Source organism: Lasiodiplodia theobromae (genome assembly GCF_012971845.1).
Source record: "Lasiodiplodia theobromae strain AM2As chromosome Unknown scaffold_27, whole genome shotgun sequence".
NCBI classification, from domain to species: domain Eukaryota; kingdom Fungi; phylum Ascomycota; class Dothideomycetes; order Botryosphaeriales; family Botryosphaeriaceae; genus Lasiodiplodia; species Lasiodiplodia theobromae.
Window position 1 is genome coordinate 57,618 of NW_023336477.1, and position 22,938 is coordinate 80,555.

Consider the following 22,938-nt stretch of genomic DNA (forward strand, 5'->3'; position numbering starts at 1 on the left):
TAACACGGCAACCATGTGCGCAGCTTTACGGCGCTCGTCGTCAGCCAATGGTTTCGCGCAGCGCCCGCCAGGCACGTTGTAGGGCGCCCATGGGCTGGGCACCCAGCCTCGACGGGGACTCCACCCTTCGAGCACATGACTTGGACCAGCAACCCACGATGAGAAAAATTCGCCGGAGACCCATCGATTAATTTAATCGTGCTGCTTACCGCCCGCCCTTTTGAACAGTTGCGCCGTCCGGTCAGCGCCTGTCACGTAAACGTCCCCTAACCGCGTGTGAATTTATTTTCGCTCATGTCATGGGTAGTCGAAGCTATCGTACGGACGAATTAACAATTATACGACCACGCCCGGACAATAGCTCCAACTGCCTACATATGCCGTTCCTCGTGAAGAAAATTCGCTGAATAGTCACTCCTTGGTCTTGGGCCTGTCACTCTTCACGCTAGCCTTACCGCTCTCCCGTGTGACCAGTTCCGCCGCTCTCTCAACGCTTTTCCCGTAAACGTCTCCTAGCTGCGTGGACTTCTTCTCGAGCGCGTCCGCCATTTTCTGTGACGTTGAGCTCACTAGCTCTCGGCCCGCCTCGACCGCCTCACGCATCTCCTCCTGCGCCTGCACCGCTAGCTCTTGCGGACTGGGATACCGCCGCAGCGCCTTGAGGATGAGGTAATAGAGCTGGATCACGAGGACGTGGATGCGCTCCTTCATCAGCATCGTCAGGCCGTGACTGAAGAAGCCCTTGAGCACCTCGCCGCCCAACCCTTGATACAGGCCCGCCGTGCCCTCTTTCCGTGCGATCGCCAGGATCGAGCCGAAGATGGTGGCGCGGGCCGCCGCCCTCTTGGTTTCCCTCGTAGCCGCTGACCCTGCCGCCGCCGCCTTCTCCTGCAGCGGCTCGGTCTCCTTCGCGGCCGAGCCCTGGTTCTCCTGCAGCGGTTCCTCTCCCGCCGTTGACGTCGGCGGCTGCGCGGACACCTGTGCGCGCGTCTTCGCTAACGACACCGGATACGTGATGGTCGACGCGACCACTTTGCTGAGCGCCGCGATAAAAAACGTAACCGTCGACCCGGGCTTCGCGCGTTTTGCGCGCGGCACCAGTACCCGCAGTAGTGACTCGTGCAGCAGGAACGTCAGCGCCGGGTTGAGGGTCAGGATGAGCGCCGCCGAATAGCCGGACCAGAAGCCGCCCACACCCTTCTCGTGCCGTATCTGCAGCGCGATGTCGCGCGCGCTGAGCTCCGGGCTGACGCTGCTCGTCCGGTCCCGCGCCGCAACCATGCTGGCCGTCTGCTTTCGCGTCACGATGTTCTGCACGGGTGTCGTCCAGAACTTGGAGAAGGCGCCGGCGACCATGCCCACCGCGATCTCTTCGAATGCGGGCAGCGCCTTCTTCGGGTCCGGCTTGCGCGCTTGCCGGCTGCTCTTGACGAAATTGTACGCCAGGAAGAAGAGGAATGAGTCGGCCACGCTCTTGATCAGGTCCTGCGCCAGGCCGCTGTAGAAAGCCGGCAACCCGCCCTCTTTGGCATAGATTTTCTTGAGCGCATCGACAATGTCCTTGTAGTCCGCATCGTCGTCGCCTTCACCTTCACTATCGCCATTCTTGAACTGGGCCTGTACTTGCAGCCGTGTAATGACCAAGTCGAGTGGGTAGATGATCAGCTTCGATATCGCGGAACCGAGTGCGCCGGAGGTTGCATGGCCAAGCGCGGGCAACGCGGGGCCGAGAGGTGCTCGCCGCGGTCTAGTTTCTTCCTGGACGATGTGGTAAAGATCGAAAGCATCCTGCAAGGCGAAGCGTCAGCAAAAAAGCGCAGGCCAGCTGTGCGGGAATTGTTCGCATGAAGTTTCGTGACGCACCAGCTGGCTGTTGTACAGGAATCCCGCCTCGTCACTGTCGGCCATAGCTGCTGCAAGTCGTGGCAGTCAATAATTGCTCCGCTGGCTTCACGTTTCAGGCAGGTTGCAGCTGCGACGTCTGCGTCCGCGAGCAAGGACAGTTTGGAATGAGATCTGCCGTCTCAGCGATGTTGGACGTTGCCCTTCACATGCTCGGTGATGATGTCGGCGGTCTGGCCGTTCCTTCCCTCGGTCCAGCCACGACGTTCGACAGACGTCATCCGCAAGGTCAGAAGAGCTTGGCATGCACCCCAGTCTCCCGGCTCAGCGGCTGCACGCGGTAAATCAGCCGGTAAGGCGACACGAGTCATCCGCCAAAGGATACTGTGATGGCCTGACACCGTGGGTGGAATGGTGAACGGCAAACGGAACAAGCGTAATTAAGAGCTGCAGTGAAGAACGCGATATCAGGATATCACGGATGATGGGGAATATTGCAGGGCTCGGACGGGCATTGCAGCTGACCCCTGGAGTGAATCCAGTTTTCTGTGTATCAGAGCCCTGTCACCGGCCAAAAGCAGCAGATAACTAGTGGGCTCGGCCTATCACACGACGTGTTTGACTGGTTTTGCGATTATTGACGGGGTCGTGCATCTACCAACCATAATCTCGATCGTGACTCTAGACTCTCTTTGGCCGCCAACAAGACGCATGTCCAGCGAATCAAGCCGACTCTCCCGTTGGAAGATGCGACCCCCGTCAAGTACGTTAGTTCGTAATAGGGAACCATCTAGCCATTAGATTCAGTGCCCTTCTGTACATAACCGCAGTTTGTTGAGAACTATTTTTGACTTTTCATGAAAACAATGGGTATCATATATGCGCTTCCATCACGCCATCTGCCCGGCTCTTCCCCGCACGACCTCAATCCTGCTCGGATTCTGCATAAAACGACTCCTGATCCCTCCATCCACATCGCCAATGTTAAGTTGTTTGATATCGGGCAGGTCAAACCCTCCTTTGACCTGGGACGTGAACGATTCAGCGTCTTCCTCTTGCTGACCCGGCAAGAGAACCTTTTTCGCGCCCAGCGTGTGTTTGATGTCTTCCAGAAGCACCTGCATGGGACAAATGTATGCGACATGGTTTTTGTCACACCAGGCAAGGATGTGACCACAGATGCGGCCTTGCTCATTGTCGATGACCCAAGCGCCAGAATCACCGCCAACTGTAACAGTTGTTAACTACTAGGAGAGACAAAATGAGATGGGCTCACTTACCACCTAACCCGCCGCTTACGTGCCAGCTTCGAGCGTAGGACTTGCGCCCATGGATTTTGACGGCGGTCATTGTATGGCTAATGATGCCGCCTTTCAGGCCGCTTGTCCGCCCGAGGCTGTGAACTTGAAGGCTACCCAGGTCTTCTGCCTTAGCAACCTTGATTGAGAAAATTAGATTACAACCCCGCAACGCTCTCAGTACTGAAGAAAGGACTTACTTGGCTTGGGTATTCATCTTCCTCGGGCTTGGACTGCCATCTGTCCACAGGATCTACTAGCTTCGGGCATAGCTTTGCTGGTTGCGTGCAGTACCTCTTTCCCCCTTGTACAAGATTGTACGGCTGCAGGCGTTCATCTTTCAACTTGAGCAGAGACCAGTCGATCTCGTGGATCACACCGTTCCGGTTCCAGCGCCGAATCCCAGATGAGGCATGGACGTGACCCAACCCGTGTGAATCGAGGTGGTCCTCGTCGCGGTCTTCTTCACAAGGAAAAAAGTCATCTTCGACGTCGTCGATGGCGGGCTGAGTGATGAGAATCTCTTCGCCGTCGCCTGCCTCAATGCCTGGGATGTCGCCGGGTTCGGACGATGTGTCTTCACTCTCGGAGTCAGAAAAAGCCTCATCAGCAGAGTCATAGGTATAACTGCTAGCGCTGTCATCGAAATCTTCATCATCTGAGATTTCAAAAGCTTGCGGAACGTCCGGTAGATCCTGTAACAAAGGCTGCGAGCCGATCTGCGAGGTCCAATTGTAGTTGGAACCCCTCGCACTGGACCGCAAAATGTCTTCGCTTCTGTACATCGATGTTAGTTGAAGCCTTGGACCGTGTATGGGTGATATTTGAGAGAGTGTAGTAGTTACCGAGGGAGATAGATCCACCTTTATCGGCGCAGATGGAAATATTGAAGGGAGCTTCGAGAATGGTGGGCGCGCAATGCCTCAAGGAAAATACTTACTCCACATCTGAGTACTCGTCGCCATATTCACTCTCATCTTCACTAGGAGCATCCAACATGTGGTGGACACTCATTCCAAATGGTTCTCCATCGACCAAGACAACTCCCCCATACGACACTGGTGGCAGATGTTCCCCATTGTATGCTCCGATGGACGCACCGCAGACTGGGCGTTTCTGGAAACAACCATTCAACGCCGGTACCTCGTCCTCATCCATCATAGATCTACATGGAGCTCTTCGCCTCCGAGTTGATCTCGTCAATTTCGAGCGCTTGATCTTTCCTTTGTGGACCTTGAGATCGAAGACGGAACGATCATAGTTGAACTTCTTCGCCAATGCTGCCTTCACCTTTGCCGTGCTAGCACAGGTAACGACAATAGTAGGTCTTGCCTCTGCAGGAGACGGACCAATTCCGAAGAGATCAATGCTGGAGCTCTCTGGAGAATCACGGAGTGCTCTCTCGCAGATGCGTATCAGACGTGGAAGAATAGTTTCGTCCCACTCGGCTGCAATGCTTGACGTCGGCCTCCAGAGCGGCTGTACAAGTAGCTTCCGCTTTGTCGCAGCCTTCTGTTGCTTCAATTTGATGGATGTTTGCACACTCATCTCATCAATGATGATATTCGACTCAGAAGCTGGGAAGATATCCGTCACGGCTCGATGCAGCATCTGCGGCTGTTGCTGACGAGATGCAGATGCCAAACGGACTTTCCTTTCTCGCCAATGGGTTTGAATTATGACCACTTTCTTCTTGTATTCCCTGAAAGTCATTTTGCCGCGAGACCTTCGCCAGGCTCGTTGGATGGTTTTTGCAGCATTTACCACATTGTCCACATGCAATGACGCCAATGCATCTCTTGGGTGGGTATCGATGTCGTGGCCGTTCTGGTGGTGCTTGACAACAATGCTGTCCCCACCGCGCTCTATTCCTGGCTCTTGAGCATGAGCCAAAGACAAGAAGGCGGTAAGTTCAGGGTTCCCCTCTACAATTTCCCCTTGAGAAAGCAATGGTCTGCTATGCTCATGGGTCAACCGCTCGGCGAATTGTGCGACGTTCCGTTTTTGGAGCTTCGCTCGCTTGAGGCCTAGCCCTTGGTCGTGCACGCGCTTCAGGAGGCTGGGACTAGGAGAAGGGCTAGTTGTCAAATGGTGCCCTAAATCGTATGGATAGGGGTCTGCATCGTCCAGGAGAGTGCATCTGTGGAGTCGTCCTAATACGCGATCATAGACCGCCTTGGTGTCCGTGCTCGAGAGGTGTCGGTCTGCAGCCGAAAGGCATTCTCGCACCGCCTGCATGTAGGCTGTGCCGCATTTGCCAGCTAATCTCCTGATCCATATATCCTCGAGGCGAACCTTGAAATCCGCAAGGGTGTACTTTGCTTTGAAGATGTCGCAAAGGGGGATCCACAAGCCAATCTCGAGAAGAATCAGGGCGAGACCATACATATCAAAGTGTGGAGCATAAGTTGATTGTGCTGGGGTCTGTGCTCTAGGGTCGTGGGGATGGCGGTATATGTTGGAACCGCTCGACTGCACTTCCACGTTGAATTCGGAGAACAGGTCAAAGGAGCAAACGTAAGGCGACTGCAGCTCATACTGCGGGTGTTTGTGACTTCCCGTATGACCCGATTCCTTTGGCTTCCGGAAGAGGAGAATGTTGCTGCTATTGACATCTTTGTGGACGAAGCCGGTGGCGTGTAGCTTGCTGAACGAAAGCACGAGGTTTAGGGCTATGCGGAACCGTTTTTCCAGAGCGGGAATGTTTGGTACAGCAACGTTGTTCTTCGCGCTGGACTGCAACACGCTTAACAAGGTAACAGGGCGCATTGCTTGGAATTCTGCAGGTCGCAGTGATCGAGTGATTCCGTTGAACACAAAACTTGGCAGTTCGAAGACGAATCCGAATCGGGGCTGACTAGGGTCCTCAAAGTAGCCCAAACATTTTAGGGTTCCAAAAGCAGGGGCTTCGGAACCCTCTCCAAAGCGACCAACACCTCGGGCAAGAACATCAAGAAGATGCTCCAAACGTTCTAGAGGTGGCGAAATTTCGTTCATGCGGTAGACAGGGTCGAAGCCTGCATACTCGATAAGGACAGGGATGGTCACGACATCTCCAGATTCGAATCTCCAGGGGTTGGTTGAGGGCTGGCTTCGACGGAAGTGACCGATCAAGCGCGTACACGAAGGAACTCCTATGCTCTCGTATGGCGGGGGTTCTTCTTCAGGAAGAATGAGACACGATGGGTCTATCTTGGGAATGGACTCCGTCTCAATCGTGGATGAGTTAGAGACTGTCGGCGGGCTGACGAGAGTGAGAGATGATTCGGTGTACTCGTCGTCCAGGAAAGGCGTCTTAAATGGGGTGGACGGGAGGGACTCGGACTTGGCCAAATGTGGTTTGGTGTCTTGGGAAGGGGCTCCAAAGGCCGATATTCTCCTTGCTCTGGAAAGATCGTAGAGCGTATCTATTGAGGTAGTAAGATCTCGAGCTAGGTCTTCATAGCGGGCCTTGTCGGCAGGGGTCCAGCTATTCGAACTAGACGATTTTGGCCAACTCTTTCCGTCTTTGGTGTCAGAAGGACTCTGGTCACCTGAATCTCTGATGCGGTCGGCTTCGTCCAGGATATCTTGGATGGTGCCAAGAACACTCGTGACCGTCTCGGTCAGGCCAGCTTGGGCGACAGATTCATCGATGCTGCCCTGGGATGCGGTTGAGCTGTTGTCGCTCCATTCGAGACCCCATGCGATGAGGCGATCTCTCTGGATGCGGAAGCGGCGGTGGAGAGCGTTCAGCTCGGGCACGTTCTCCAGCTTCGCCTGACCGGCGTTGATGTCTTGCTTCGTGTCCGAGTACAGTTTGGTCAGGCGCCGTGGGAGGTGGGCGAAAGCAGCCATGTTCGCTTGAGAACTGAAGCGAGCTTGAGGCTTCGGGGCCGGGTCGGGTGTCGTGAGCGGGTGGAGATCGCGGTCAGCAGCACGGGAAACACCCTTTTAGGCCGCTGCAGGAGATGATGAGAACATCGAAACTAGTCCAGCAAGTGTGTCATGGAGCGGCAGAGGCGCAAGGGTATCGAATATTTAGAAGAAATGCCGACTAGGCCCCAGAGAAAAGATCGCGGGGGGCATACGAAGTGCAAGAAGCTGCTGCCTAGGCGGCAACAAAAGTGGTGCGCCTCGGCCCTACGAAATACAGCCCTACCTCCCGCTCATTGGCTGCCCGCACAGCCTTCAACCACGCGCCACAACGGACCCTGCCCGATTTAGGCGCCACGATTTCCAGCATACGCGTCCCGCAACCAACACATGACGTGCATGCATTCATTCATTATCGATTAGTTTTACACGCGTCTGAGTTTCGAGCATCCGCTCGTCGAATTCTTCCAGCCTAAAGAGCTGCGTGCTGAATCCGACCGCCCGGCGCCTGTCCATTCCTTACAGCCGAGCTCCTCATCGTTATCTCCGATCATATCTGGTCCTTGAAGCGCTGTTTCGTTTCGCAGGCAAAATCCTGGAAGTGTACGTCTGCGAAACTGTTGAGCGAGCCCATAGCCGTCCTGAGCCGACGCGTGATGCTTGCGAGTCATGGTAGGGCGGGCGGTGCCAGGCTCCCTCTTCTCCTCCAATCCAACCGAATAAAGCCATTGCCACGCCGGGAGTATTGGTCAAAAGTCAAGTGGTCTCAGTGATAGGCACCCCAAGAACTATCCACTTGTGACGTGGCCTGGAATCTGGCGACGTTGCGCAGCGTATGGTATTCCACGTGGAATATGCTTTCTTTCTCTCAGAGGTATTTCTTTGCGGCGGCAGCGACCCGCGCTCTGAACACCGGGCTCTTCACCGGCTGGTTGAGCGAGTAGAAAGGGTTCATGATGGTCTTGACCCAGCTGTCGTACACCTCCATGAAGAAGTTCTTGATAGCCTCTTCGGCAGCAGGCGCAGTGGGATTGTACGCGCTCGACGAGGGATACGCAGAGCTGCGCACCGAGGACATGGAAGCGGCGGATGAGCGTGGGTTGTCCGGGTTCGGAGAGGTCAGAAGGAGGAACTTGATGTTTCCGGCGGTCAGGAAGCACGATATGTAGTTGTTGTGGAAGCGGTCGATGTGCTTGAGGTACCTGCGACGCGATGCATTAGCTTGTGCTTCATAGGTAGCCTCGCTCATCTCTGCCTCACATTTGGCCGGTACCCCACTGCACCTCCTCGACGATGTCCAGGCTGCTGTGCACTATGAACTGGTTCATGTGCCGCGCATCATCTCTGAAGCGCGCGATACCGTCGCCGCCGCCCCTCGAAGTGCCGAATTCATGCTCGAAGAGCGGATTATCTCTCGTACCGACGATAGCGAAGTAGTACGACATGGCGAGAAGCTGGCGGCGGCGAGGAAGCTGCGAGGTGTGGTGGGGAAGCGTGGTACCTTGAGCTCCGGGGTGACGCCCCCGGCCCGCATTCTGCCAGGGCGGTGAGCAGCCCAGCGTCCGAGCGGCCGCCTTCACCTCATCGCGCGCCATCTCCAGTACTGCCGACAGCGTCCACCCAGCAAGCCCACCATGTTCGGAGCATTCAGACCCTCACAGCCCCTCTCTGGAGGTCTCCTCTGGTTAGCGATCCCGTCCCTCTGGCCGCTGATGCCATTGTCCCTCAAACCAGCGATCCGTTGCTGATTCGCTACCATAGGAAAATTCCGTGGCGGATGTCCGCTCCCCAAAAGGCACGGCAACGGGAGCGCTTGCGCGCGGTCGATAGAGTTGTCGCCACTGTCGACAAGGCACTTGCAAAAGAGGGAACCTCGACGAAGAAGCTGGACCGCTGGAAAGACGAGATGCCCACCGAGCCGGAGATGCTGGCAAAAGACAAATACACGATCTTCGCTCGTTATGAAAAGAAGTACAGGAAGGGAATTCACAGTATGTGGACTGCGCACACATTCCTGTTCACGGACCGGCCAATGTTCATGTTGCGGCTATGTGGCTAACACGCAGCACAGAGCTTCCGAAGTGGACCAGAGTATCGCAGCGCCTCAACCCGCCTGGTTTCTAAGGCTGCGCAAAAGCGGAGCAAGCCTACCTTGTATCATATCCCCGGTATACTTCTGGAGTCATGGAGCATTTCTCGGCGCGGTCAAGGATACCATGTGGTGCGTGTCAGTGAACTTTTCTCTGGATGTCTCCGAGCCCGTCGAAACCTCAACACACCCAAGCTGTGTGAAAAGCAGGTGATTCTACATTTTTCCTTCCCGCTGCCGAAATTCAAGACATAAAAATAACGATACCAATATCTCAAATTCATCTATGCTTTGCATGTCGATTTCATCCTCTTATCTTTTATCTGTCCAAGTCCAGTGGCTGTCTCCCTAGCTGATAGAAATTGATTACGATGGCTCAGATGTTTTGGCACCCACTGTAACCCTCCTTTAGCGATGATGCTATCTTCTCATGACTACTCCGCGGGGTGAATCAACTTCATGGATCACCGAGCACCATAACCCTCCACTTGTTGCTTGATCTGTCGCACTCTTTCAGCCCACATGCGGAATATTGCAGGCAAGACCATATCAAACACAAATGCGCCAAGTGGCAAAAAGCCTGTCTGCGAAATGTCGCGTCGATTCTCATGTCACATTATTTGTCCTTGCTAAATTGTCTCACGAGTAAACGTAAGTTCAATCCATGAGGGATGCTGCATTGCAGTCCCCGAATTCACCTCAGCAGCCCTTTATCTTGTTTGATATAGAATTGCCATAGCACCACTCTTTGCAGGCAACCACGTGCAACAGGCCACCGGTTGCCCTCCTGCCCCATATAAAACATCCAGCTGTCACTGTCCTTCGATCATCCACCATCCGCAAACTCGCATTCCAACCTTCAACATGCAGAATCAAGAGCGCATCCTCAGCATCATCGACGTGCGTGGCAGAAAGTTCGACATCCCGGTTGACCGCATCATCGAAGCCAACAATGCGTTCCTAGACAAGGCTATGGTCGTAGAAGAGGAGTCTACCGTAAGTAAAAGCCGCTCTTGCCCACCAAGGGCCCCTCTATCCGCGCCTTCTGCCCCTACGAGCTCACCTGAACTAACCGCAAACAGTGGCACAACCCCGTCTGCCGTCCTCCGGACAACCCCGAAGGCGTGGAGACCATGGCGCACGTCCTGCTCAACGGCACCTTCGACATCCCCGCATCCATCATTGCCGGCGGCCGCCAGCTCGAGTACCTCGTGCACGTCGCCGGCGTCGGCGACGAGTACGCCGTTGCCAGCATGGCCGAGCGCGCCTACTACCTGTTCACACAGCAACTCCACCTCTGCACGTCGTCGGACCACTTCATCGCTGCTGTGCGCACCATCTACGCGTACCCCAGGAGCAGCATCGACGGCCAGGACATGATCTCAGCTATGAAGAGGGTCGTCGTTTACTTTTTGGAAGCTCGCGTCGACGTTACGTGGATCGTGTATGCGCGTGCCTTGCTCTTTACAGAGGTCGGCGGCTTCGAAGCGGACTATCGTGATGCGCGGAAGAACGCGGCCATTGCTTAAGGAGTTGCTTGAAACAATAGCATATGTGGGTGGCTGAAGCTATCGGCCGGACGTGTACGTAGAATTTTTAATTCCATGTTTTCGTCCGGACGATAGCTTCGACTACTCATGACATGAGCGATAAACAAATCCACGCTAGCCATTGGCTGCAGGAAGGGGTTGTATGCTAATTTGGGATTCCTTGCGCTGGGCAATGGCACATGCCAGTCATCTGAGTAGCTCATCTGGCAAGGTTCAATTCAGTGGAACTACAAACGAGTGATCATGGGAGCGGCTGCGGGATATATATTTTTCTAAGGTGTAAATAGTCCGATAAAGGCCGTTTTTCGATTAAGCGGTGCAAAAGGCTTTCTGTCTGTGGGAACCGTGACGAACGATGCATGGCTGGCGAATGCTATCGTAATAGAATGGACGAAGGCAATGAGGGCAGAGATATGGCTTCCGAAGATCAGAGACGCCTCCTCTTTTTACGTGCATGACGAGTCCGACGTGGTTGACCGGCCTCCGCCAAAGATTCAACCACTTCTCGCAGCTTAGGATCCAAGTTCTGCACGCTCCTCATCGCGGCCAAGAAGCCCCTGTTGCCGACGAGCTTGTCGAAATCCCTCGAGACGATCCTCAACACCACGGGGCGAAGGGGGCGAAGGAACTCGTCGCGTTCATAAATGTCACAGATGACTCTGGCCAACCCCTCTGACGAATGATCCCACCACTCCCACCAATCCCCCAAGTAATGCTCGACTTCGCGCACAGCGAACTCAGTAAGCTCGTCGAGGCCGAACTGGGTGGCAACGCCGCAGATGTCGACGGCGTATTCAACAAGATCTCTCCAGTCCCCATCCTCGTGGAAAACGAACTCAAAATCATCGAGGAAGTACATGTACTGGATCACGGTGTTGACAGTCCATTGATTCCATCCGTTGATCTCGATCACGGTGTCTGGCTGTGCTTCCTGGTAGAAACATCGTGTCAGTCATCGATCGCAAGAGTCCGGTGAAGTCGGAATTACCGTCACGGCTTTCGTCACGGCGTCCGCGAAGAAAGGGCTCTGGCTGCAAACGATGGCGCTGTGCAGGGTGCGGGTGATATCGCCGTATTTGACCGTGATGTCGCCCCACTCGCCAGTCTTCAGTAGACTAACATGCAATCTTGTATCAATTTCCGTCGATCAATGGGTGGCCATTGGAGCTGCCTCCTCACCTATACATCTTCTTTCCATTCCTTCCGAGGCAATCGACGTACCACTCTACCGGCTTTTTACCCATGGTGCCGAAAGTTGTGCGGGAAGAGTGGTTTGACTGATTTGCCGAAACGAAATCCAACTTTTGTGATGCCCGCTGTTGCCTGGTTGTGGGCGGGCCGGGCAAAACCTCGGCTTCTGTGTCACCATGATGCAGGGGAATCACATTGTCACCGTGCAGATGGCGGTTGCTTTTATCTACGTGCCGCCCCCAGATTAGGCTTAGCGCAACAGAATCAACTACAACTCTTTTCGAGACTCACTCAGAACACGTTGTCTCAGGCTAAATAGTAGGCAAGAGAATATAGGCGACAAGTTTATGCATGCTAGTAGAGTTCGAGGCGTGGTGGGCCTAGAATACAAGCAAAGTCAAGCTCTAAAAATTGAGGATGAGATTCGGGTTTGCCCTCTAAATATGCAGCATTGTTTTTCAGCTAGACCTTCCTAAAGAAGTCCTGCTTAATGGAGATAGCTGGTATCGAAGAAGGATTAAAAGCCAACAAATCGAAAAAAAAAGGACGACTTGAGCATGATTAAACCAGAAAGGCTCGATTGTGTAATTTTTAACCCTTCTTTAAGAGCACCTACTGGTTAAAAATCCAGGTTTCGTTGTTGAATAGGAGACCGCATCCAGGACAGTATGTATCATACCTGTCTTCCGTCTCCCGTGTGTTACAGGTACTAGACTCTCCTAAGATCATGTGGAATCTACCTCCGCAGTCAGGGCAATGGTATACATCTACCTCAGAGTCCTTTTCCACTACCATCTTGATGAACTTCGCACTGAATCCGTGCACGCTCTCCATCATGGTAAAAAACTCTAAGTCACAACTCAGTTCGGACCTCTTGTCGAACACTTCCTTGAGGAGGAGTGGGCGAAGGAGTTGGTCGTTCTCCGGAGTCATCTCGTAAGCATTACCGATGATCTGGGCCAGCGCCTTAGGTGGGACTTCATCCAGACCAAATAGAGGCTTGATATTGTCCGCGGCATGCTTTCGAAGGCCGCCGACTCCATATTTGTCGGCAATTGCGTAGACGTCGATGTGAAGCGAGATGCGCTCCTCTGGCTTGCGGCCAAAAGCCAGGTCAGAGTAATTTCCGAGGTACATGTACTCGAGCATGGCATTTATCGTTGCAGGATGGTCGTGGTTGAGCTCAACGGTGTTGGTCTGGGCCTCCTGGTGAGGACTTCATGTTAGTGTTGTTCCCGGAATCAGGTCAAGTCATCTCACCTTGAAGCCATGCTCCTGCTTCATAGCGTTGGCAAAGAAGGAGCTCTGACCACAGACGATGGTGCGGTGAACTGCATGAACCGTGTTGCCGCATTTGATCTTCATGTCACTGAACTCGCCGGTGGCGAAGTACCTGGGTGAAGTCGGCCGTTAGCTTTGATTGGTCGTCACGATCTCCTGGGCTGTTCGCTCACTTGCTCATGCTCTCGATGAGCGTAGGGTTGCCATTATCTTCGTGCGGGTCGTCGGACGCCATGGTAGCAACGGAACCTGTGGGGAGGGAGTTTGGTTGTTCAGGTTCTGGGCGCGAAGGATCTGAGATTTGGACCGCTTTAAAGGCGGACAGAGGAAAGACCCTGTCATCATGTCGCCATCACGTGGGTGCGCTGGCTCTTTCCTTCGCCTGCCTACTGCTTCCGAACTAGGATTAGCGCTATGCAAGTGCTCAAACCTCTTCCCAACACTCACCCTCAGGGCACGGCGCCGAAGGCTAGCTCGTGAACGCGTTGGCGGTAGGCATCTGGCAGGCAAAGGAAGATAGGCCGAAAGTGGGGATAAAGGTTTTTGAGGGTCCTAAAGGTATTCTTGATGCGCCTGAAATGAAAGAAGTTGGCGCGTTAGTACATGAACAGCTTGAGGAAAGGAAGCAGGAGGTTCGTTCGACAACATTCGCTCTTGCCAAGGTATAGTACAATGCAATCACAGCAATGAAATAGGTCAGTGATAAGACTGTGACTGCTATGAATTGCAACTATTGTGATGCTGTGGTAGCTTTTGTCATGTCCGTCTAAGACTACTTGGGTCTTTCCATCAAGAAGCTACCCCAACCACCCCTGGGGTTCCAAGTATTCCAATGCCGCATTAATCCCCATGCCGTTTTAGACCATTCCCGAAGCCCTCTTCGACTACAAGTCCCTCCTGTCTGACCATTGGGGGCTGGCATCCCCATCGAAGTCATTCTTGCGGGAGCTCTCCCATCTCAGGTTCCTAAAAGCACCACCGCAGCCAGGGCAGAAGGTATTCTGACCGGTGCGCGAGAAGGAGTCATCGTCATGGAGGACCGTATCTTGACTCAGAGCCATCGTGATATCCCGATCGCAGCCAGGGCAAGTGAACTGCGGAACTCCAGTGTGTGTCCCATCAAGCCGACCGGCTGCAATGAGGTTCCTAAGCACCGCTCCACCAATTCCGCCAGCAATGCTCCAGAACTGAGGATCGTCGACAAGTGCATGGATATGCTTAGAAGCAATCAGGCCCAAGGCAGGGCGGATGACGTTGTCGTTCTCCGGAATGTTGTCTTCCACAGCGCTGGCCACGTTAAGGAAGAGCTTGGGTAAGAACTGGTTAACGTCCAAAAGCTTCGTGATGCGCTTCGCGCAATACTCTCGGAGGCCGCCGATGCCATACTTGTCCGTAAACGTGTAGAGAGAGATCTCAAAGGTGACGCGCTGCTCATTATCCGAACCATAACCGGTGTTGGAGTAGACCTGACGGTACATGAACTTGATCGCGGCCTTGACCGTCGCTGGATCGTCATCCTCTAGCGTCACGGTGTTGTTTTGGGCCTCCTAAAAGAACGATACCTGTTAGTTCTGGATACTCGGCCAGAAAATATTGACTGCATTACCATGAAGTTATGCTCTTTCTTTAACGCGTTGGCAAAGAAGGTACTCTGCGTGCAGACAATCATACGGTGAAGTTTATGCTCCACTCCACCGCATATGATCTTCATGTCGCTGTCCGCCCCACTGGTTAAGTATCTAGGTGAGGTCTGTAAGCAATTTGCGTGCCAATGCATCTTCTATTAAAGCTTACCGTGCCAAGCTTGTGCGGAGCGTCGGAAAGCTCTCATCTTGAGACGCTGCCATGGCGGCGACAGCTGGGCGCTTTGTGGAAGAAGGAAAGGTGGTGGTGAGCTGAAAGAATCGGAAAGTGGAGTGTGTCTTGTAGGAGCCCGAAGCATTGGACCCTCCCGCGCCACGGCCATCACGTGTCTCAGCCAGCAACTTATTCCGCAGGCGCGACGCTTCTCCCATATTGGGCTTAGTGCACTAACACACTTCCTTCCATCACCTTCGCTCGGCTACTGCTGGCTTGTGGGCAATGGCGGTAGACAAATAACAACGGGCAGAACGTGAGGAGTTTGCACTCGGTGACAGATTTCACATGAGCTCAAGGGCTTAGGTTCAGGAGCAGCGCCTCGACTCCCACTCCGCGTTCTCGATGCAACGGCCGCAGCCAGGGCAGAACGTAGACCGATCATCGCTGAGCTTCATGAGGGAATTTCCCCAACATTTCGTGAAGAATTACGAATGAACTCCATGGCTGTTTTTCCGGTCAATCGCGCTAAACTTGACGAGTTTCTGAAGCAAGGCAGCGCCAAAACCACTAGCGTTCTGAACAGTCTCCTCGAAGGCATCGCGGTCCCAGAGCTTGCAAAGGGTCTGTTCAGCAATTCGGACCAAGATAGGACCAAGTACCTCGTCGTTCTCCGGAAGGAACTCCCAAGCAGTGCTAACAGTTTATAGGAATCCTTCAGGGTCAAACGCCCAGTCATTGGCAAAGATCAACTCGATCACCGTCGTGGACTTCTCTCGAAGGCCACCAATAACGTACTTATCCGCAAAGATGTACTTCTGGAGGTGGAAGTTGACTTTCTCCATGCCGTACATGTAGTTGTAGTCGGTGGAGTCGAAGTGGTCCTCATGGTACATGAACTTGATTGCAGCTTAGACAATTTCCGGGTCGTTATGGAGCTCGATGGTGTTTGTCTAGGACTCCTACAAAGGTTAATCAGTCATAACCTCGTACCAGAAATTGTGCAAGCTTTACCTTGAAGTTGTGTACCGTCAACTTCAAATTTTTCTTTGGCAACCCCGAAAATTTGCTCATGTCATGGTAGTTAAAGCTACTGTCCGGACGAGAATGTCAAATTAAACAATCCATTTCCTTCCTATGGCATGTGCTAGAATAGCCCCAGAAACTACTACCATCAAGGTTTGGGGCCACCGCCGCGTCTAGGCACTGCATGCCCGAAGCTACCACCCTCGGGGGCCGGGCACTGTAAGAAGTTGAATAGATAGAATGCTCAATTGTGACACGAGTCCTGAGACGAATCTCTGGCCTCTGTAATTGTACTATCTCTCTCACTATATATACGCATTTTGTACGCTTATGTCTGGACTAGTGAGTTCCGTGCTCTCTGACATCTGACATGTGATATTGTCTCTTGTTGGTTCTTAATTTGTGGCAGTAAGACGGAAGGAATTAGTTTCTGACAGGCACAGTAGTCCGGGCTCCTTCCATCTTTGACACCACACGGCTAAACCTTTATTCCGATCGGATGGAGCCCCAGCGCAAGCACCTTGCTCTAGCTTATATAACTCCACCTTCGTCATTCTCCCAACACTTGTCAACCTCCTCCGCGACACACCGCACAAGATGGACGATTCCTTTGACCCCATCATCGAGGGTCTCCAGGAGTACGTACTCATTTCACTTGCCCATCACGAATGATTTTCATACTGACACTCACTACAGCGACTTCTGTACTGGAAAGTACAGCGACATGCGCCTTGTCGCTGGCGATGGAACCATCTACCACGTGCACAAGGTTGTCCTATGCCACCAGAGCAAGTTTTTCGAGAACGCCATGAAGGAGGGCCGATTCAGGGTACAATGGCACTTCACTACCAAGGTAGTCACTCTATGGCTGACAAGTTTCTTAGGAGGGGTACGAGAACATGATCCACCTCGAGGACAAGGATTCCCAGACGGTCTACACGATGCTACGCTACCTTTATTACCATAACTTCCGCTTCCCCAGTAGCTGTAAGACCGCGACGGACTATATTGTCTTCGCTATCAACCTCTATGCGCTGGGAGACGAGTACCATATCGACCCGCTTTGCCGTTACGCATTCGAAAGGCTCAAGGAACAAACGACCAACATCCCTGCTGAGTCATTGGAGCGGATTCTTTCAAACTTCCCGCGCATAGCACACGCTGCGTATGATCAGCTCCCATACACGGGCAAACGAATAAAGCTTCTGGTCGTGAGTCTGGCCAAGGACAACATTTTCAAGCTCTTAGCGCACGAAGGCATCCTCTCGCTGATACAGGAATTGCCCGAATTTGCGAGGGACCTGTTGGCGCTGCAAGGCGCCGACCAGTTCAAGATTCGGGGTCAGAGAATGATTAAAAATACTTTTGTCGAGGAGGAGACGGGCGCAAATGACCTCCCGTTGCGTTTGCACTGAGATACTGGCATATGAAGTCAGCCATGCTTTTAGCTTTAGCTAGTACCTTTGAATCAGCTATCGTTAAGGGAGCGAAGGCGGTTGAAATTCTTTGAGAAGCAGCAAAGATAATCTTTAGCTAGAGTTTTCATTCATGATGCATTCAAAACTCATTAGTGAGCCTCAGCAGTTTCTAACATACGTGGGCTGTGGGAACTGTTGCTTGGGCGTAAATGCATGACTGTTAATTCGACATTTGCAGCTCGATGACGGCTCCAACTAGCCCTTAGACTCGAGATTCGAAACAATCCGCAGAGCCAGCCTTCTTAGCGTGTCCAAGCCGTTCCATGGGCGTTCGCATCACGTGCGCAGGTGAGTATCCGCGGAAGGAACCCCAGCTACATCTACACACTACCCGCTTCTCCAAGCTCGCCACCACTCTTCCAAGCTCGTCACTACTCCTACTCCCACCCTCCAACGTTCCGCACAGCACGCGAAGCATCCCGCCCGATGTCGCGCGACTTCGACAACATGTCCGACCTTCAGAGCATCCCCACAGGGCTCTTGGCCAGCTTCCACAGGCGCGTCCCCCCCATCTCCCGCACCGCGCAGCCGCCTCCGTCTAGAATCATCTAAACTGAAACAGGATCCTCAGCTCCATGCAGTCGAGCCAGTACAGCGACATGAAGATCAAGGACAGCAACGGCCACATCTACAAGGCCCACAAGCTCGTCGTCTGCACCCAGAGCGACTTCTTCAAGAACGCCCTCAAGGAAAACACGTTCAAGGTTCGCCCAGCGCCCTCCCGCCGCTCCTCCTCCACCCGCCCAAACCAGCGAAGAAAGATCTGACCCCGTCCCCGCAGGAGAGCCACGACAACCTCGTCCACCTCCCCACGGACGACCCCGCCGCCGTGCGCGCCATGATCCAGTACATGTACACGGGCGCCTACGGGCCCTCGCCCATCTTCTTCGGCGACGTCGCTGCCATGCTGCTCTTCCACGTCAACGTCCACGCGCTCGCCGACAAGTACCGCGTCGGCGACACGGCTGCCGTCCGCCGCGCTAACGCCGGCAACAGCAACAAGTACCCAAACAACAACAGCCTCTGCTTCTCGCTCCACGTCCCCGCGCACAAGAACCAGACGCTCGGCCAGATGGCGTGTGAGCGTCTCGAGCACGACTTGGAGGAGCTGTGGCCCCTTGCGTCGATGGTGTTTCCGCGTGTGGTTAAGGCGGTTTATGAGAGTACGCGTGAGGGAGATGAGATGAGGAAGATTGTTGTGCGTATTGCGGCTAAGCACACGGATGCCTTGCTTCTGGAGGATGAGGAGGGCGGCAGTGATGAGGGCAGTGAGAGCAGCGTCAGTGATGATGGCGAGGCCCAGGGTGAGGGCGAGGGCGGCGGAGACGAGGATGGCGGCGAGGACGAGGGCGAGCTCTTGAACAGCTTTGGCCGCGACATCTGCGCCGCCTTGGCTAAGGAGAGGGACAGCCTCTTGGCCCAGCTCGAGGCTGTTCAGGGCACGGCTGATGCGCACAGTGTCTGATTGGGGGTCCTCTTCTTCCTGCTGCTCGTGACCGGGTAGACACACACACACTTTTCTTTTCCAGGCTGGCTGGATGACTGCTTTTACTTTTCCTGGATGGACTACGGCTTCGAGTCTGGATAGGCAGTCAGCAATCTAGGATACTGAATGCAAATCAAATGAAGTGACTCGAGCTTTCTCAAGTACCTCGCGCTCAACTTACTTGAGCATTCGCTTCAACTGAAGCAATAAACGCAGCAACGTCTTTCACAGAACACAAACAAGTGGTTAATCTCAAAACGAACAGTTGTTCAATCAATCAAATAAACTCGCGAGTAATCCAGCACATCATCGTACTAGTACACCAGTGGTATCAACCAGTCCTTCCACACTAAAAACAAAAAACGCCCACCGTCCCCACCCACACCATGCTTCCTTTTTCTTCTTCTTTCTCCCTCCCTTTCAATGCTCCGGACCCCTCCGGTGCAGGCGAAGCGTCGGGTCCTCGCGTGCGGGCCGGATGAACGAGTAGACGCCGAAGCTGAGACCGCAGGCGATGACGGCGACTGTGGCACATTCAACATACTCAGCTATCTCTTGCTCTCGCGATATCGCTTCCGAGATGGTCGTGGGCCGAACGTGGCGGGCGTGATGATTGCGATAGGTGTTCGCAGCGGTGTGGAAGGAGGAGGACGAGGAGGGGAGTTGGGCGCGCTTACCCAACGGATAGATTTCGACGGGGATGGCTTTGATGCCTTGGCGGATGCGTTGAGAGACGGTGTGGGCTGGAGGAGTGCGGGTTAGTTTTCGTGGGGGTTGGAGAAAGAGAGGTGGGTGGGAATGTACCGGAGTGAGGGTCTTTGGGCATGGAGCGCATCTTGGGTGTTTGATGGAACATGCGGGCGGCGGGCCGGGCCTTGACCAGCAGGTCGACGGCGGGCCGTGCGCGGAGCATGGTGGTTGCGCGGTTGGCAGCAAACATTATGGATGGTAGGTACGCTTAAGAGCGGAGATAATCGATCGGTAGAGTAGAGCAGAGATGGGTTTATTTCCCAGAGTGGAGAGGGCGGCAAGAGGGGAGAGGGGGAGATTAAAGGCGAGGCCTTAAAATATAAACAGGAAGAGGAGGAGAGAGGGGTTGTATGTACAGGCGGGGTTATGAGGCGAAGAGGCTCAAATCCTTGAATGGTGACAGGGGAGCTCGTTGGCAGTGTGGGCTGGCATATTTAAAGCGAGCGCAAACGAGGGCTGATCGTTGGGTGTACCTGATGTCAGCTGAGAAGCGGGCGGACGGTCATTGGGCGCGGGGAATGGTTTGGGGGAGGATTGGCGGTGGTGAGCATGCGGGCTGGTGATGCTCACACCACACGTCCGCCTAGACGAGACGCATCGGCCGACCGAATCAGCTCCTTTCGGCGCGCACCGACTGGCCACCCCCGACTCCAGATTGCCTGCTTCGGTCTAGCCCGCTACGTTTTCTGCCTGCACCTTGCGTGGGCGGAGAATCTGGGGTCGAAGAATCTTCCAGGCGGAATCAGGTCATGGCTGCGTCGGTCGCCTGCAATCCAATCCTGCCACGCCCCCCGGCGGCTTCCGACACGGTGTGATCGTCGAAAACACGTTCGATAAGCTGGCCACGAGGCTCCATGTCGCAATGCACGCGCGGGCGGAATGCGGCGCCGGCAGGATCTGCGTGGGTACAGGAGAGGGGAGGCAGAAAGGTGAGAGGGGCGGGAGATGTCGGGGCGCGCGGCCAAAACCCGGCCAAGACGCGCTCCCGAGCTCAACACCATGACACCACAATCAAACAATCCAAAGAGCTGTTGACTCATTGCCGCAGCCATCTGAGCGCAATCGAGATTTCGCATCAGTTGAGGGGTCGACAAGTGGCCTCTCGGATTGTCGGCGGACCCAAGAACTCGGCATCTCCCCGCTTCTTCCGCCAGCCAATCTGCATCAGCCCATTACTCCCCGCCAACTCAGGATCGCCTCATACTTTAGCCGAAAATGATGCACGTTAGGGCTCATGCTTTCGTGTTGCTATCTTCCCCGCCATCATCGCGTCGCCTTCCCTCGATGTCTACTCCAGATCCGACATAAACCTCACCAGCCAGTCCTGCCGCGCAATGAAGCTCCTGATCTTCTTCCCAAAGACCCACAGCGGGATCGTCAGCGCGCAGACCGCCAAGAACGCTGCCCCCAGCGTGTTAAACACCTTCAGCGGCCCGTCCTTTGCCAGCCAGTCGTTCACAAAGTACGTCAGCCCGAACGTCAACAGATTGCGAGCGTTGATGGCCACGAATGCCTCCTCCGCGAGGTTCGGGTACGAGTCTGCACAACAAGTCAGCATTGCTTCTCCTCTCTCGCCAGCTAGTTACCGGAATAGGAAGGTCGTACCAATGACGTAGCCGAACACCGAGACGGCCGCGAATGCCAGCGCTGCGTTGGCGAGCCCGTAAGTCATGACCGGTCCCATCCAGTGCGTCACGTTGTGCACCGTCAGCCCGAACCCGAAGAACCCAACCGTCCCCAGGATCACCGTCACGATCATCAGCACCAGCCGGAACTCTGGCTCGTACATGCCGTGGTTCTTCTTCGTGAGCTTGATGCAGATCCAGTCGTTGAGCGGGCCCGAGATGACTTCGGAGATGATGGTCAGGACGAATGGCGAGAGCCCCGTCAGGCCGGTCTGCGCGACGGTGAAGTTGTACGGCGGCTCGACGAAGATGACGCCGTTGACGACCGAGAAGACGACGATCCAGCTGTTTTCAACATACTTGTGAGCGAGGGGGGAATTGGATCTTCGGGGAAGGACAAGTCACTTACGTGAGGGTGGTTCCGTAGATGAGAAAGCCCCATAGAACCGCCGGATAGAAGAACATGACGAACGGCCGTGCCATGATCTTCCACATCGGGGCATTCGAGTACTTTTTCCCCGTCCACGGCCTCATCGATTGCCAGTAGGTCAACTTTGGCTCGTCCGCGCCCGCATGAAGCACGTGTTCGATGTGCACCGCTCGGCCTTCCTTGACGTGGCCAGACTCTCCGTCACTTCCCTTTTCGCCTACGAGGTTGCTCGGGACGCTGTCGCGGACGTACGATGTCTCGGGGACGAAGAAGACGATGGCAAACATGCTGATGCCGAAGAGGATCGCGCATATGCCGAACGTCCACTTGTAGCCAAGGTCTTCGATGATGTACCCGGAGATGAAAGAAGCGCCAGCGATGCCGCAGAGGAGGAACAGGTTCCAGACGGCCAGCCGGGTGGCGCGCTCGTGGACGAAGTAGATGTCGGATATGGTGGCCTGAACCAGGACTTCGTACGGCGCCATCCCTTCAAAATGTCAGCAGAGACTTGAAGTGGAGAATGGTTCTCAAGTTACCGATTCCGCCGATGATACGGCTTCCAAGGAAAGAACTGTAGTTGTCTGCAACCGCTCCCCAGATGCTGACAATGAAAAGAATTATGATGGCTCCGATGTAAACTGGTCGCTTCCCGTATGCTTTCGCAACCGGATTGATGAGGAACACACAGAGACCGAGAGTCAAGATGAGCCATGCTGTCGATTGAGAGAGCGTGTTCACGGATATTCCGAGCTGCTTCGAAATGGGAACGAAGCCGGGGCCCAGCATTGGACCATATGCGCCAACAACAGCTGCCGCGAAGCCGACGATGAGCAGAATTACTATCGCAGACATCAGTGCTCGCTCATTTGCCGGGCAACCACGGGACACTGACCATCTTTCTTCCAAAGCGGCCAATTCAACGGATCATTCGGCGAGTCCGACGGCTGCGGTACAAGCAGGATGTGCGAGTGCTTCCCTTTTCCATGTTTGAGGTGGTCTGCTGGTATATCCTGGAGCTCGGGGGGCAAGTCCGACTGGTCGTTCATCAACGCTGCACATCCGTCAGCACTCGGTCGCCACACAGCTCTTCAACAGCGCATGTACGAACCCGTCCCCGGCACCACCTCCATCTTATGGTCTTCCAATATTCCGAAAGGCATGATGGGCAAAATCGGTCCGTCAAATCACAGTCGTTGCCGCCGTGTTTCGTATCGCGAGAGTTGTCGAAACCCGTTTAAAA

The 22,938-nt window shown here is 54.3% G+C and overlaps 12 protein-coding genes across 12 annotated transcripts; 4 read left to right on the top strand and 8 right to left on the bottom strand.

Annotated features, from left to right (window-relative positions):
• Window positions 1–411: 411 nt before the first annotated feature.
• On the bottom strand, window positions 412–1,908 carry LTHEOB_8448 (Peroxisomal adenine nucleotide transporter 1; the record flags this gene model as incomplete). The annotated part of the gene is made up of 2 exons (XM_035517926.1): window positions 412–1,788; window positions 1,864–1,908. 2 exons carry the CDS (start codon window positions 1,906–1,908, stop codon window positions 412–414), a joined length of 1,422 nt encoding a protein of 473 aa, XP_035370154.1.
• An 824-nt stretch (window positions 1,909–2,732) lies between these two features.
• LTHEOB_8449 (Het-s domain protein) lies at window positions 2,733–6,977 on the bottom strand (the record flags this gene model as incomplete). The annotated part of the gene is made up of 5 exons (XM_035517927.1): window positions 2,733–3,070; window positions 3,123–3,279; window positions 3,341–3,380; window positions 3,435–3,917; window positions 4,081–6,977. The coding sequence occupies 5 exons, from the start codon at window positions 6,975–6,977 to the stop codon at window positions 2,733–2,735; spliced, it is 3,915 nt and encodes a 1,304-aa protein (XP_035370155.1).
• An 886-nt stretch (window positions 6,978–7,863) lies between these two features.
• Window positions 7,864–8,440, bottom strand: LTHEOB_8450 (Trafficking protein particle complex subunit 2 protein; the record flags this gene model as incomplete). Its single annotated transcript, XM_035517929.1, has 2 exons — window positions 7,864–8,197; window positions 8,256–8,440. 2 exons carry the CDS (start codon window positions 8,438–8,440, stop codon window positions 7,864–7,866), a joined length of 519 nt encoding a protein of 172 aa, XP_035370156.1.
• Window positions 8,441–8,772: 332 nt separating this feature from the next.
• LTHEOB_8451 (Mitochondrial 54s ribosomal protein) lies at window positions 8,773–9,119 on the top strand (the record flags this gene model as incomplete). The annotated part of the gene is made up of 2 exons (XM_035517930.1): window positions 8,773–8,986; window positions 9,067–9,119. 2 exons carry the CDS (start codon window positions 8,773–8,775, stop codon window positions 9,117–9,119), a joined length of 267 nt encoding a protein of 88 aa, XP_035370157.1.
• Window positions 9,120–9,948: 829 nt separating this feature from the next.
• LTHEOB_8452 (uncharacterized protein) lies at window positions 9,949–10,613 on the top strand (the record flags this gene model as incomplete). The annotated part of the gene is made up of 2 exons (XM_035517931.1): window positions 9,949–10,080; window positions 10,167–10,613. 2 exons carry the CDS (start codon window positions 9,949–9,951, stop codon window positions 10,611–10,613), a joined length of 579 nt encoding a protein of 192 aa, XP_035370158.1.
• Window positions 10,614–11,061: 448 nt separating this feature from the next.
• On the bottom strand, window positions 11,062–13,341 carry LTHEOB_8453 (BTB/POZ domain containing protein; the record flags this gene model as incomplete). The annotated part of the gene is made up of 5 exons (XM_035517932.1): window positions 11,062–11,565; window positions 11,623–11,739; window positions 12,597–13,031; window positions 13,086–13,218; window positions 13,280–13,341. The coding sequence occupies 5 exons, from the start codon at window positions 13,339–13,341 to the stop codon at window positions 11,062–11,064; spliced, it is 1,251 nt and encodes a 416-aa protein (XP_035370159.1).
• A 649-nt stretch (window positions 13,342–13,990) lies between these two features.
• LTHEOB_8454 (BTB/POZ domain containing protein) lies at window positions 13,991–14,953 on the bottom strand (the record flags this gene model as incomplete). Its single annotated transcript, XM_035517933.1, has 3 exons — window positions 13,991–14,653; window positions 14,713–14,845; window positions 14,901–14,953. The coding sequence occupies 3 exons, from the start codon at window positions 14,951–14,953 to the stop codon at window positions 13,991–13,993; spliced, it is 849 nt and encodes a 282-aa protein (XP_035370160.1).
• Window positions 14,954–15,391: 438 nt separating this feature from the next.
• LTHEOB_8455 (BTB/POZ domain containing protein) lies at window positions 15,392–15,799 on the bottom strand (the record flags this gene model as incomplete). The annotated part of the gene is made up of 2 exons (XM_035517934.1): window positions 15,392–15,599; window positions 15,702–15,799. The coding sequence occupies 2 exons, from the start codon at window positions 15,797–15,799 to the stop codon at window positions 15,392–15,394; spliced, it is 306 nt and encodes a 101-aa protein (XP_035370161.1).
• A 727-nt stretch (window positions 15,800–16,526) lies between these two features.
• LTHEOB_8456 (Btb poz domain protein) lies at window positions 16,527–17,344 on the top strand (the record flags this gene model as incomplete). The annotated part of the gene is made up of 3 exons (XM_035517935.1): window positions 16,527–16,567; window positions 16,626–16,758; window positions 16,814–17,344. The coding sequence occupies 3 exons, from the start codon at window positions 16,527–16,529 to the stop codon at window positions 17,342–17,344; spliced, it is 705 nt and encodes a 234-aa protein (XP_035370162.1).
• Window positions 17,345–17,833: 489 nt separating this feature from the next.
• LTHEOB_8457 (BTB/POZ domain containing protein) lies at window positions 17,834–18,872 on the top strand (the record flags this gene model as incomplete). The annotated part of the gene is made up of 3 exons (XM_035517936.1): window positions 17,834–17,908; window positions 17,989–18,111; window positions 18,189–18,872. The coding sequence occupies 3 exons, from the start codon at window positions 17,834–17,836 to the stop codon at window positions 18,870–18,872; spliced, it is 882 nt and encodes a 293-aa protein (XP_035370163.1).
• A 441-nt stretch (window positions 18,873–19,313) lies between these two features.
• On the bottom strand, window positions 19,314–19,806 carry LTHEOB_8458 (uncharacterized protein; the record flags this gene model as incomplete). The annotated part of the gene is made up of 2 exons (XM_035517937.1): window positions 19,314–19,636; window positions 19,698–19,806. 2 exons carry the CDS (start codon window positions 19,804–19,806, stop codon window positions 19,314–19,316), a joined length of 432 nt encoding a protein of 143 aa, XP_035370164.1.
• A 1,125-nt stretch (window positions 19,807–20,931) lies between these two features.
• Window positions 20,932–22,858, bottom strand: LTHEOB_8459 (MFS-type transporter; the record flags this gene model as incomplete). The annotated part of the gene is made up of 6 exons (XM_035517938.1): window positions 20,932–21,182; window positions 21,249–21,613; window positions 21,678–22,185; window positions 22,235–22,537; window positions 22,591–22,749; window positions 22,807–22,858. The coding sequence occupies 6 exons, from the start codon at window positions 22,856–22,858 to the stop codon at window positions 20,932–20,934; spliced, it is 1,638 nt and encodes a 545-aa protein (XP_035370165.1).
• Between the last annotated feature and the right edge of the window lie 80 nt (window positions 22,859–22,938).